The following is a 12,513-nucleotide window of genomic DNA, read 5'->3' on the forward strand; positions in this document are numbered from 1 at the left end:
TCTTTCTAGAGGTGCCTAAAGGATTAGCTAGCTCAATGTCATCCACATACAAAATCAGTGACAACTTCAACTCTCCTGTTGCTGACAACAATGGATTTTCTTTGAAATATGTCCCATCTTCATGAGACATGTACATTCCAGGTGGTGATGGTTTAGTTTCTTGAATCTTGTCAAGAAGATCTGTATTTTTAAACATTGTTTGAAGCATCTGTAGTACTGGAACATACACAGCTGTGTGCCCAGTGGAATCCACAGCATACTGTACTGGCATTACCAGAGGGTAGTTACTCCTTACAAACGTTTTCCTCCGCTTAGCAGTGGACAACTCTGCACCCTCAGCAGTAGTGCTGACAAAAACATTACTTTTCATGACGGCTTCCACAATTTCATTAAGAAGAGCATCATTTAGAGACTGACTATGCTCTCCTAAAACCTTGATGATTGAGTCTCTCACAAGGGGTTTGGACAATGTGAATATTTGTGCCAAATTTTCAACTATGTCTTGTATCGCCATCTCTGATACATGCAGAACACTGTGCATTTTCAAGAACAGAGAAGCCAAGTTGTTTCTCAGTTGAGCTTGCAATTCACCACTGTCAAATCCAGACTCAGGAGGATTACACTCTGGAGCATCCAGCTCAAGAAAAGAGGGACCAGCTTCATCAGATTCAGCTTGTCCCTGAACTGGTTGGCAGTCAGTTTCTGTCAAGACAATCTCAGTTTTAAAAGCTGAGACTTCACAGTCTGGATGAGTCCTACTTTTGTGAGCATTGAATGAGGAATACACATTGGTACGGTAGTGGCAATTTTTGAATGGACAATCCACCATCTCATTCTGTTTTAAATGTGTCCTTAAATGACTGAGAAGAGTTTTATCATTAAAAGGTTGTTTGATTTTACACACAGCACAGACAAATGACACACATCCTAACAGACTGCCACTTTGTATTCCTGTCTGAGTGTGTAACCGGCTTAAGTGAGTTTTCAATGCATTTAATGAATAAAATGTGCAGACACAGTCATCATAGAGACAAGGCAATGGACTGACTGAGGAGAAATTGCTATGATGCAAACGATAGTGTTCAAACAACTGTGTCCTTTTATCAAAGACAGTAGCACAAAGTTTGCACCTCCAAGCCATGGCAAAACCAAAATTCTCAGGACCACGTTTTACATGATATTATGTTCAGTAGACATACCAGGTTGAAGGCCCCGTTGCTTCAGCCTGCAGAGAGAGAGAGAGAGAGAGAGAGAGAGGAGGAGACAGACAGACAGACAGGAGAAAGAGAGAATTAAAAGTTAGACAGGCTGCAACCTTTATAATGTAATGGAATATTTTTCTATCAATAGCATTGAACATTCATCAGTTACTTAACATTACAGGCATTGCATGAAACACAGTGTTGTTTCAAACTGTAATACACAAAATCCAAGGACACCCTAAAAAAACTGTTCATGGAGAGGGGAGTCTCAAACAATTAAGATATTTATTTTTCTATTTCTTTGTTCTGTAGGGTTTACTTGCATGTTGAAACGTTACAAGGTGAGGAGCAACATAGAATTCAGTGAGAAGGTAGTTAATATATATCTTACTGATACCTTGCTTTCATAAAGGCTTTGCTGAGTATACTTGTGTAAATGTTTAAACAGGCTGCTTAATACTTTTAAATATCACACTGTATGGACAACTGTTTCAGCTGTAAAGTGTGTTATTATGAAAAAAAGTGTGTTACTTGACTGTCCGATTTACCTGACAGGGAGTTCCCTGTTCCCCCCCTCTAACAGGACGGCTGTCCGTCTGTCTTCGCTTCGCTCTCCTATGCTCTGCTCTCCCCCGCATGCCTCTGCGCTCCGCTTGCACCGCACCACCCCACCCCCGTAAACGAATACTCGAGTAGCGGCCTCAAATACTCGGATAGTAAAATCTGCTACTCGTTGCAGCCCTAATCTTCAAAACAGTCCTTACACCACTAACCGTAAAATGTATAAAAGCCTATAGCAAGTAAATAAAGACCTGGGATTTGATTTCTTTAGCACTTTACTGATTTTCAGTTTTTACTCTTCTACTCTTTGGAAGTCAGGTTACTGCGCACAGACCGTGGACACGGGACCTTGGCTGTGACCGCGATGGGTTTTTTTCACACAAAAAATACAGGCTTTAATTTTATTATTAGCTTACCTGACATAAGCACAATACACATGGAACAACGTTATAGCATTACAATTAGGTAAAACCTTGGTGCCAACCATCAAATTTAACCATTACATTTTACTGAAACGTGCTAAATAAAATTAAACATTTTGAACATTAATTTGGAGGGGGGAAAAAAATCGTTTTTAGTAGTTTTGGAAGAAGTTTGATACGGAGGCACACACCGGATACGTCTAACTTACTGTGTACCTGTTGCTCAGCACGACGGACTCCTTTCTACCACGTTTTTTCGCTAAACTAGGCTAAGCTAAAAAAACTACGTTTGAGCTGAGAAAAATGAATTTCAAACAAAGTAATTCAACGCAAGTTCTGAAATGCATACCAAGAAATTACTCACCAAAGCAGTACGACCAAGGAAAACATAAGAATGAAGGCAGTAAGCGCTGTCAGCACCGTGGCAGAAAAGAACGGCGGGTGAAGTCCGTCAGGTGTGGCAGTTTGCATGATCCGCAAGCGAGAGTGACAGTAATGGCGGACAAACTTCCAGTTTGACCGGCAGGCACGTCGAATCACGTACGGACGTACGTGACGTCATCACGTAGTTTAAGAGTTGCTGTCAGATGATTTGAGTACAATGCATCACAATCATCAAAGTTGTAAATGACTGTAAACTTAAAACTGGAAATTTGTTTAAATGACTCAGCCCGTTTGTGTTGAAATGGTTGGTTTTTAAATTATGAGTTAACACATCTCATCTTTTTTGACCAGCTTTGACTGTTCGGTCTTACAGTGCTTTATTTTGTATTGTCATAAAAAAAATTTGTTTTTTGTTGGGGTTTTTTTAAATATTCTTTTCCCGAGCACTGCTCACTGCTGGTCTGGTCTGTCGGCACCACTAACAAGTTTCCAAGTCCAACTATTTGTTTTACAAGACTTGATCTACATTTTTGAAACAGCCACAGCTCTTTGCACTTTGATTACGACTCTGTCCGGGAGTTGGTGGTACACACACACACACACACACACACACACACACACACACACACACACACACACACACACACACACACACACACACACACACACACACACACACACACACACACACACACACACACAAAACCTGTTTACATGTCGAGTTTGTTTCTTTGTTTGTTACTTATAGGTTTTTATTTGGGATGTCTGTTTTATAATCTTAATTTGTATGATAAAGCTAAAGTTGACAGTCAGTGGTCGACTTTTAAGAACCGCCGGCCTGCTAATATACTTGTTGATGATTGTCACTCTCAACTGTCTGGTCAATGCAAAAATGCATTCTGGGATACCGTGCTGTATCCCTCAGTGTTAACGTTAGCTTGGTAATAATGGCCTACTTAAAGCAGAAGTAAGCGATCCGGTCGTTTTGGCTAATGCTGCGTTCCAGGCAGGCTTTTGAAACCGTAAATTACAGCTTCAAGTCACAACTTACGACTTTGTAGCGTTCCAGGCAACCCACTCGTGTTTCTCCGACCTGTTTTACCTGTGAAAGTCACTATAACGGCCACTCGTAACTTCCGACCCGTGAACTCGCACCAGATCGAACTGGTACGGCTTCACAGGTCGGAAAAACACGAGTTACGATGCCGTTCTCTCTCCTCATTGGATAAAACTTGTAGGATACAAGGAAAGTTTTCTCCTCGGCTCAGAGCAGAGCAGAGGGACTGACAGACCCGTGTTTCAGACCAAACACTCTATAGAAGTGATTGCTGTCGGAAGATACAACTATTTAAGACTTATATTAACACAAAAATATCGCTTACTTCTGCTTTAATCGTTCATTAATTAGGTATTATACAGTACACACTCCATAAAGTAAAGCAGGTGAAGTACGTTGTGGCAGATCTGAGTGAACTCTTGCATGTTCTCCATAACGACAGTAGCCATCCTCCAAACTGTCCGTTATTATTTGTGTTTTTTTTTTTCTTTATCAGATCCATGAAATGTTCTCCCATTCATCAGGAGGAAATCTTTCTTTTGCCAAATCAAGTAGATGTTGCTTTCTTATCAAGACTGCTGCTATTAACTTTATACTGAATAAATCTAACTACAAATGGAAAAAAAAATCTCTGCCTGTCTTTCTGTGTGTCACTTTTAACCCTCTATGGTACCTACGCATTATGATGCCAGTGGGGGAAAACATGTTTGGAGTGTTTTTATGTCTCAAAATAGACTAAATAAACATAATCTAAAGAAATTTTTACATTGTACCATTACGGTTAATCATATACTGTATTAGAAACACCAGTCTCTGTAGACTTTCCCCTTCACTGGCCTCATCCTCATCCGAATTCTCATTCTCATCTTCCTCCTCCTCATCATAATAGCCTGATGTTTACTTTACTGCATCCAAAATCACATTTATTAAGGATAAAAAACAAAATTATGATGAATTATATGTTTTTGAACATTATATTTACACCTAAACACACACTACCATAGTCTCATAATGCAATATTGATTCCATAATGGTCCACTGTCGCCTCAAGGCAACATTGCAATGTTCTATAATGGTACGTTGTTGCTTTCGGGCAACAGGTGCATTTTAACAAGTTTCCATTATTTAATAAGTAAATAAATTGCATGGAACTATTAAAAATTTAACTTTACTAATCTATTAGTGTAAATATATATTTTTCCAGATGAAAAAGGGGCCAGGAAGTTACTGTATGTTTTCAGACCGTTTTAGTGGAGCAAAATGGCAAACCTGTTTCCTTTGAAAAAGTCTGCAAAAAGGGTTTCAGTATGGCTTCTTGAAAGGAATGTGATAAATTAAAGCATTGTTATTGGTTCTCTAAGGTCTCCTCTCTTTTTTTTAAGTATTACAGCATTAAATGGAATGAATTGTGGAGATGTTACAGGCCAAAAAGTGGGGGCAACATGGGACCATAGAGGGTTAAGGTTGTCCTTTGGTGGTTCTGAAGAAATGTTTAAGGCTGGTGCGTAGCCTATATTTGAACCCGCTGATTATGAACAAGCTGTAGCCTCAGGGTAATCTCCGGTCACGGTGGTGGAGTAAGTGTCTTATCACACAGCAATGCATCAACTTTGCATGGTCACATCTCGAACACTCTGCCAGCAAAGCAAAACAGCACTGTCCTGTCTATCTTTATCTTTGCACCCACTCGGGCGTAATAGTTTATTTTAACCACCACACATGAGTGAGAAAGTGGCTTGTTGTCACTCAATTGTTATAGTTTGCAAATTGTTGTCAACACAACTGCATATTATTCTACAGTAGCAATGGAATAAATCATTTGGTAATTGTTTATATTCACTCAATGGAGTTAAATCCCCCCTCTATGAGCATTATAATGTCCTTTTAAATCTATTTCAGATTAAATGTATCAGTTTCAATCAGTCAATCAGTTTGGACAGTGAACCACAGGGGATCCTAACATTTCAGCTCTGACACCTATATTATTAGGTGCAGCAGCTAATGGGGATGTTCATCTTAATAAAATCAAATCAAAATGCCCCGTAAGATATCGCTGAACGCTTTGCCGGACATGACCAGACATGACCAAGTAAATAGAGTTCTAGTACTAGTTAGTTTTCCTGCTGCGTTCAAGACAACTCGGGACAAACGAGCTCCGCATTGTAAAAAAAAAAAAAAAAAAAAATGAATTGAACGGCGTCAAACAGGTCCGGGATAATTCAAAATAATAATAATAAAAATAATTTTGCTTTTGCTTCTAAAATAAACATGAATTGCAGCTGCATGTATTTTTAGTGTTCAGCCAACTGCAACAATATACCAAACTTCTTTCGTGCACCCATATTCTTTCTCCTCGCTAACTTATTTATTTATTTTTAATAGCATTGAAAATACAAACTGTCAGTGACAACAACAACAACAACAACAACAACAACAGCAATACACATGAAAAACAGGCACGGTGTAGAGTGCCAACATAACAGTAAGGGAATCATGAAACAAAAAAGTAAATAATAAATAAATCAATTAGTATTTCCCAGGCATACATGTTAGACAAAAACAGAGCAGCAAAAGATAAGTTAAATTTAAATATAGCTTAGAAGAGAAGGAAACGAGAAATATTTAGACTTAACTTTTTTGCATACTTTTTTTTGTCTTTTTAAGGGATGAAAAGAATAACTTAAACTTGTTAATGAAACAAGAAAAGGAAGGGTTAGAGTTCCTCCGTTTTGCACAATGGATATAATTACCCAAGATTATACGTAATAACATTAATAGTGTCAGAAACAGCCATGGTTAGATCCTCGATATAAGTTTCCGGGCTGGAGTTCCGACTTCCGAGTTGTCCTGAAGGCAGCGCTGGCATCGCCCCTCCCCTTTTTCACGGCGGGTACTTCGAATCCCCCTCACTCCCTCGGCAGCTCTGGACCGCAGAGGATCGACCAGAAGAGCGGACTTTAAACCACTAACTACTACTACTACTACAACAACAACAATGACAACCAACTAACAGGTAAAGACACTCTTAATTTGAGTCATGAAAGATTACACCGTTATTTCTAACCTAGTTTAAGTAGCTAAACGAACTGAGAATGGGTCATGTTGACATGGTCAAAATGGCTGATGTTACTTCTGCTTTTATGTAGGTAGGCTAAGCTAATAATTGAGGTTAGGTTTGTGTAAGCTTGTTGATCGTTAGCAGCTAGATGACACAAACAGCCCTGGGCCATTGAAATGAAGGAATACGCTTTTTATGTTTATTTTACTGTCTGTTACTTTTCTCCACTGCTGGAGTTCCTGGTAAGGAGAGAGGTTTTTTTTTTTTTTTTTTAAAGCCTCAGTGTTTAGTATTGGGGTTAAACCGTGACATCCAGCGTTCAGATTCTAGATTGCAGCGCTCACTCACTCACCCCTCCCGTCCAATGTCCGTCTGCGGCCTGCAAGAGAGAGGCGTGTAGGGGGCGTGTCGTGTAGTGCCGTTACTAGAGCACTGGAAAAGAGAGTAAGGACAGCATCGGTTCAATGGAAGCGCCTCCTGGTGGAGGAATATGGGTATTGCAAAAGCGCCCAAGAACTGACATCGCTGCATTGTTGGTGAATGAGCAAGTGTGGTGTTTTCAATAATTTAAGGACATTTAGATCACCCACCTTAATAGCATCATTGAGGACCCTTTACAGATAAACATTAACACATAGGTGAGTAAAAAAACAACAACAACAAAAAAACAGTTAATGTTTCAATCTACATTTTGTAATAAACAAATTATAAGTATAATTTGATATGACCAAGACATGTTTTCATCAATTTACAAGCAAGTGGGCAAAACACATACATTGGAGTGAATGGGTTTTCTGGGCGCTTTTGCAATACCCACATCCTGCCACTAGGGGCACGGGAGCCAATGGTGGAGTCGTTACTCTCTTCCAGTGCTCGAGCCGTTACTAACAAGACACGCACACGGTTCTTAAAGGGATATGAGCTAGGCTACTAGTAGCTACTAATACAGTTTGAGCATGTTCCACCTGCACAAAAGTCAACGTTTTTGTCTACGCATTCTTTGCCCTATAATAAATGTATTTAAAAGTGCACACATTTTATTATTATTATTTATATTTTTTAAGTGGGAAAAGATTGTTGAATGAATATTAAAGTAGCATTATAGCAGACTTCCACTCGTACCTTCAGTCATATTTCACAGCAAAAAGTTACACAGGGGGACTTACAGTATGCGCCAGTTATGCAGTGCGGTCACATGAAGGAAGATCAGAGGACAAACATACTGGGACATAGATACGGTATGCATCACCTGTGACAACTGCACTGCTAAAAAAACAAACAAACAAACAAACAAAAAAGGACGTGGGTCGCGCTGTGCTCTCCAGCCGGTTCAGCTGCAGCTCCACAGCTGTCAGAGGAGCCTCTGCTATCCCTCTCTCTTCAACCTGGTGTTTGGCTGAACTTTGTATAAGAACAGTACAACATTGTAAGACGTACCTGCTAATGCTACTTTAGCTAACAACATCAAATTTTGCTTCTGTAACATTAGGTCAACATGCTTTCCAAAAGGCCAAGGACAGAGGATGCCAGGTCCTCTTTTGAGAAGAAAAGGGTAAGTAGTAGTTTGGCTAACAATATTCTGTAATTACTACTTATTATTTATTTATTATATTATTATTGTGTTGTGATCCACACTATAATGTCCTGGCTATACACCATGTATGCAGCAGCCTTAATGTGAGACAAACAGATCCCTCACCCAGGACGGACAGACGTGCAATCGATGTTGTTAGACAAGAAAACAGTTTATAGTTTATAACAGATTAGATTTAGATTAGATCAACTTTATTGTCCCCAAAAGGGGAAATTTGTCTTGGGCAAAAGTGCACTGTGTAGCAACAATACACTATAAAACACAGAATGTGGGAAACATGGAATTGTTAACAAAAGCTGATGGAGGCAGTTTCTGGTGGGAGGGAAGGCAGGGAGAGCCGGTCAGCTCGATGGGAGGACTGGATGGCAGACTGGTTCATGGGAAGGGAGGGGAGGCCGGTCTAGCAGCAGGGGAAAGGGGGGAAGCGGGCGATGCAGGCGGTGGCTGGTGCAGAGAGATGGAGCTCCTGTGGATCTGCGGAAACACAGAGAGAGTGCGAGACACCAAGGTCAAACTACAAAGTACAACAGAGAATGATAAGTTCAAAATGTAGTTAGAGTGTCTGCCTCTTTGACCCATGGAGAGAGCTGGTTCCACAGTAAAGGAGCCCGGTAACTGAAGGCTCTACCTCCCAGTCTGTTTTTAGAGATACTGGGAGTCACTAACAGACCTGCATTCTGGGAACGGAGTGCTCTGGTAGGACAGTAAGGAATGATTAGTTCTTTCAGATAGGTTGGAGCTTTATCATTAAGAGCCTTATAAGTCAGCAGAAGGATTTTGAAGTCTATTCTAAATCCTACAGGAAGCCAGTGGAGAGAAGCTAAGGTGGGAGAGATGTGCTCTCTCTTCCTTATTCCTGTCAAAACCCTCGCTGCGGCATTCTGGACCAGCTGGAGACTCCTTAGAGAGTTTTTCGGACATCCTGACAGGAGAGTGTTGCAGTAGTCTAGCCTAGAAGTGATAAATGCATGCACCAGTTTTTCCAGCATCACTCTGGGAGAGGATATTCCTAATCTTAGCGATACTGCGCAGATGGAAGAAGGCGGTCCTAGTCATGTGTTTTATGTGGGAGCTGAAAGAAAGGTCTTGGTCAAAAATGACTCCAAGGTTCCTCGCAGTTGTACTCGGGGTCAGGGTGATGCCATCTAGAGTAGCGATCCGATTAGAGACTGTTTCCCTTAGGTGTGGTCCAAACACACAAAGAAGGACAGAAAGACGAGAAGAACCATTGGAATGAGACAATCGGGAATGTTTAGCCATTTCTGAACTGTGCACATGACCACTTCCTGGTCATTGCTTTAGCATGTCATATTAACAACATCACATTTTGTTTTCGGAATATTAGGTCAAAATGCCGTCCAAAAGGCCAACGTTCGTGGATATCAACTCCTATTTTCAAAAGAAAAGGGTAAGTAACAGTTTGGCAAATAAGGATGTTCTGTAATTAAAACTTGACAGATATGTATTATTGTATTGTGATGATTGCACTTTAAACCTGTCTACACAATAATATCGTGCCTATGCACCATGCATGTAGCAGTCTGCATGTCTGAGACCAATTTCCTACAGGACTAATGAATCCATCTTGAGTCTTTGATCTCTTCTCTTCTTGTGTATCCTGAATGTTGGTTACAGTAAAGCCCCCTCTTCCAAATGTGGGTGTTGTTTCTGTGCAGAATTTGCCACAACATACCCAGTTGATTTGTGTATGTATCTTGTTTTTAGGAGGATCCTGAAAGACCACTAGGTGGAGCTACTGCCTCACAGGTGAGCTCCCTGACTCTGTGTGATGGGATGTTTAAAAAAAAAAAAAAAATATGACGCAGTCCAACACACACTGTGACCTCAGTTATGATCTAAAAAAGAGTTTTGCCTGGAAAAATTGAGGAGAAAATAGTTGACAGTGCTTATTATTAGTAAGACGTCACAAACAAAATATTATAACAATCTGCTCTTAAAACCATTTTGCCACAAGTCCGTACTTTGATCATTTCATGAATGATGTGCATGCTTTTACATTGACCGTAAATGTTTCTTTTACTGTACAGACTTTTACAGGCTGTCAAGGAGGTGAAGTGAAGGAGGAGAAAGGCTACGTTGTAAGTTGACCACAATGTACATCATGCACAGAATAGGCTTTATTTTCACAAGAAAGGTGCCATCTGATGTTCACTTTGTCACTGTTCTTTTGCAGGGTGGACATTCGCATCGCTTCACACTGAAATTCAATCGCTCTGACCGTAAAGAATACACTGTTGACTGCCATCAACCTTGCACAGTGCTGGAGGCGATAAAATCAACTGAAATGTACAAGGAGAAGATTAAATGTGCTGATGAAAACATTATAATTCAGATGGGTAAAGAGGATAAGGTGTCTATTATTGCGACACATTTCCCTTGTACTTGTCTCAGTGATGATGTTTGTCTGATCCTATCATGTACACCAGAAAAGTTCGAAGACATACAAGACCAAGAAAACAAAATGATACATCCAAGAGAGGCTTATGCAGTCTTCTTCATTGATAAGGAGGGAGGTGTGCACACCAAATCTAAGGAGCTTTTTAAAAGCAATGCTGTCAAAAAGTACAAGACCCTTTGTGTTTACGGAGAGAAGGGCATGACAATTGCAAAAGCTCTGAAAAGAGACGGCCGCTTTATCAACGACCTCGGCAAATTCACTTTGTCTGACAATAAGAATCCAAATGTTCGTACTGTCTGTACACAGTGGGTTGACAACCTAGATCTGAAGTCATTCAAGATCTGTCTTCCACGGAACAAGAGAAAAAGTGATGAGAAACAGCAGGAAAACAAAGATGCATCAAATAATCTACAGAGCAGACAGAAGACAAAGTCAGTCATGGATGTAGTGAAGCAGAGTGGGATCACTGTCGAAAAAGCAGTCAAAAGAAGTCAAGAGTCAAGCATTGACAACACTGAAGAGATTTATGAGAGACTGCGCGAGCAGTTTCCAGATCTGAAAAAATGGATGGAGGAAAGATTCCCCGGTGATTCTTTTGAAGACGAACTCACCCTGAGGAAGGAACATTTTGGAAAGATCCAACAGTCCTTTAGTGAAGTTCACAGAATGAAGAATCTGTTCAAAATGGGTGAGTCAGTTTGTAAAGTCCTTGTTGGGGGTGTTCGTCAGGGAACTGGCTTTGTGCTGTTTGATAACTTCATCCTGACAAACAAACATTTATTTGACAATCACTTGGATGAAGAAAAGTGTCAGGTGGATGTAAACGTGTGGGCTCTATTTAATTATGATGACCCAGAGCCTCACACTAACTACAACCAGTTCAGCTGTAAGAAAACATTCATTGACTTCAACTCTGAACTGGATTATGCCATACTGGAGCTTGACCCTGAGGGTGAGAACCCCAAACAAGGCACAAACACAAAGAAAATCAAGGTACCACCAGGACTCTTGAAGAACTTTGGTCCAGTGCCTCGGGATGGTGAAGCCTGTATCATTGGTCACCCAGAGGGAGGTGTGAAAAAGACCGATCCTACGTGTATCATTGAGAAAGGGATGAGGGAGCAGGCTGTTGGTGATAAATTACATCCACACAAAGACAGTGTCTTGATCATCCAGTCAATCATTGACATGCTCAAATCTCAAGGCATTGAAAGAATAATGATGGATCAAAATGATGCAGAAAAAGTAGTGACCTATCACACTTTTATGTATCACGGCTCCTCTGGTTCACCAGTGTTTGATGCCCATGGCAGAGTTTTTGGTTTGCACAGCGCAGGATATACCTACGAGTTTCGACAGAAAAAAAATCATGTTATAGAGTACGCCCATCCTCTGCTTACTATTTTTAGAAAATTTGTGAGCAATCTGAAGGAAAATGGAAACGAGGAGCTGTTCAGTAGAGTTGAGAAGGAAGCAAAGGAAAATGAGTACCTGAAAGAGGTAATGGAAGCTGAGCGAGCAGATGCTGAGGAGCCAATGGAAACAGATGGGGTAACTATAAATTAGAAGCTTCTCCAGGAGGTTACAAGTACATATCTGGCTGTGTACTATTTTAGATCATAAAGTTTTCTGGAACATCGTCTTTATTGATCAGACCGACATCAGCTCTGGGCAGACAGGAAGAACACAGATGGTAAAAACAAACAAACTCCAGGATCATTTTGACTTAAATAACCAATATCTGGAACTTTTTTTATTAACTGATTTTTGTTTCTGTGTCTCTTTTGTTTTTGTTTTTTAGATAACATTTTAATAT

The 12,513-nt window shown here is 40.3% G+C and overlaps 1 protein-coding gene across 1 annotated transcript; it reads left to right on the forward strand.

Moving 5' to 3' along the window:
• Window positions 1-9,629: 9,629 nt before the first annotated feature.
• On the forward strand, window positions 9,630-12,263 carry LOC311001551 (serine protease FAM111A-like; the record flags this gene model as incomplete). The annotated part of the gene is made up of 4 exons (XM_083992635.1): window positions 9,630-9,686; window positions 10,004-10,045; window positions 10,327-10,377; window positions 10,473-12,263. 4 exons carry the CDS (start codon window positions 9,630-9,632, stop codon window positions 12,261-12,263), a joined length of 1,941 nt encoding a protein of 646 aa, XP_083848761.1.
• Window positions 12,264-12,513: the final 250 nt, after the last annotated feature.

This window comes from Trachurus trachurus (assembly GCF_905171665.1).
Source record: "Trachurus trachurus genome assembly, chromosome: 18".
NCBI classification, from domain to species: domain Eukaryota; kingdom Metazoa; phylum Chordata; class Actinopteri; order Carangiformes; family Carangidae; genus Trachurus; species Trachurus trachurus.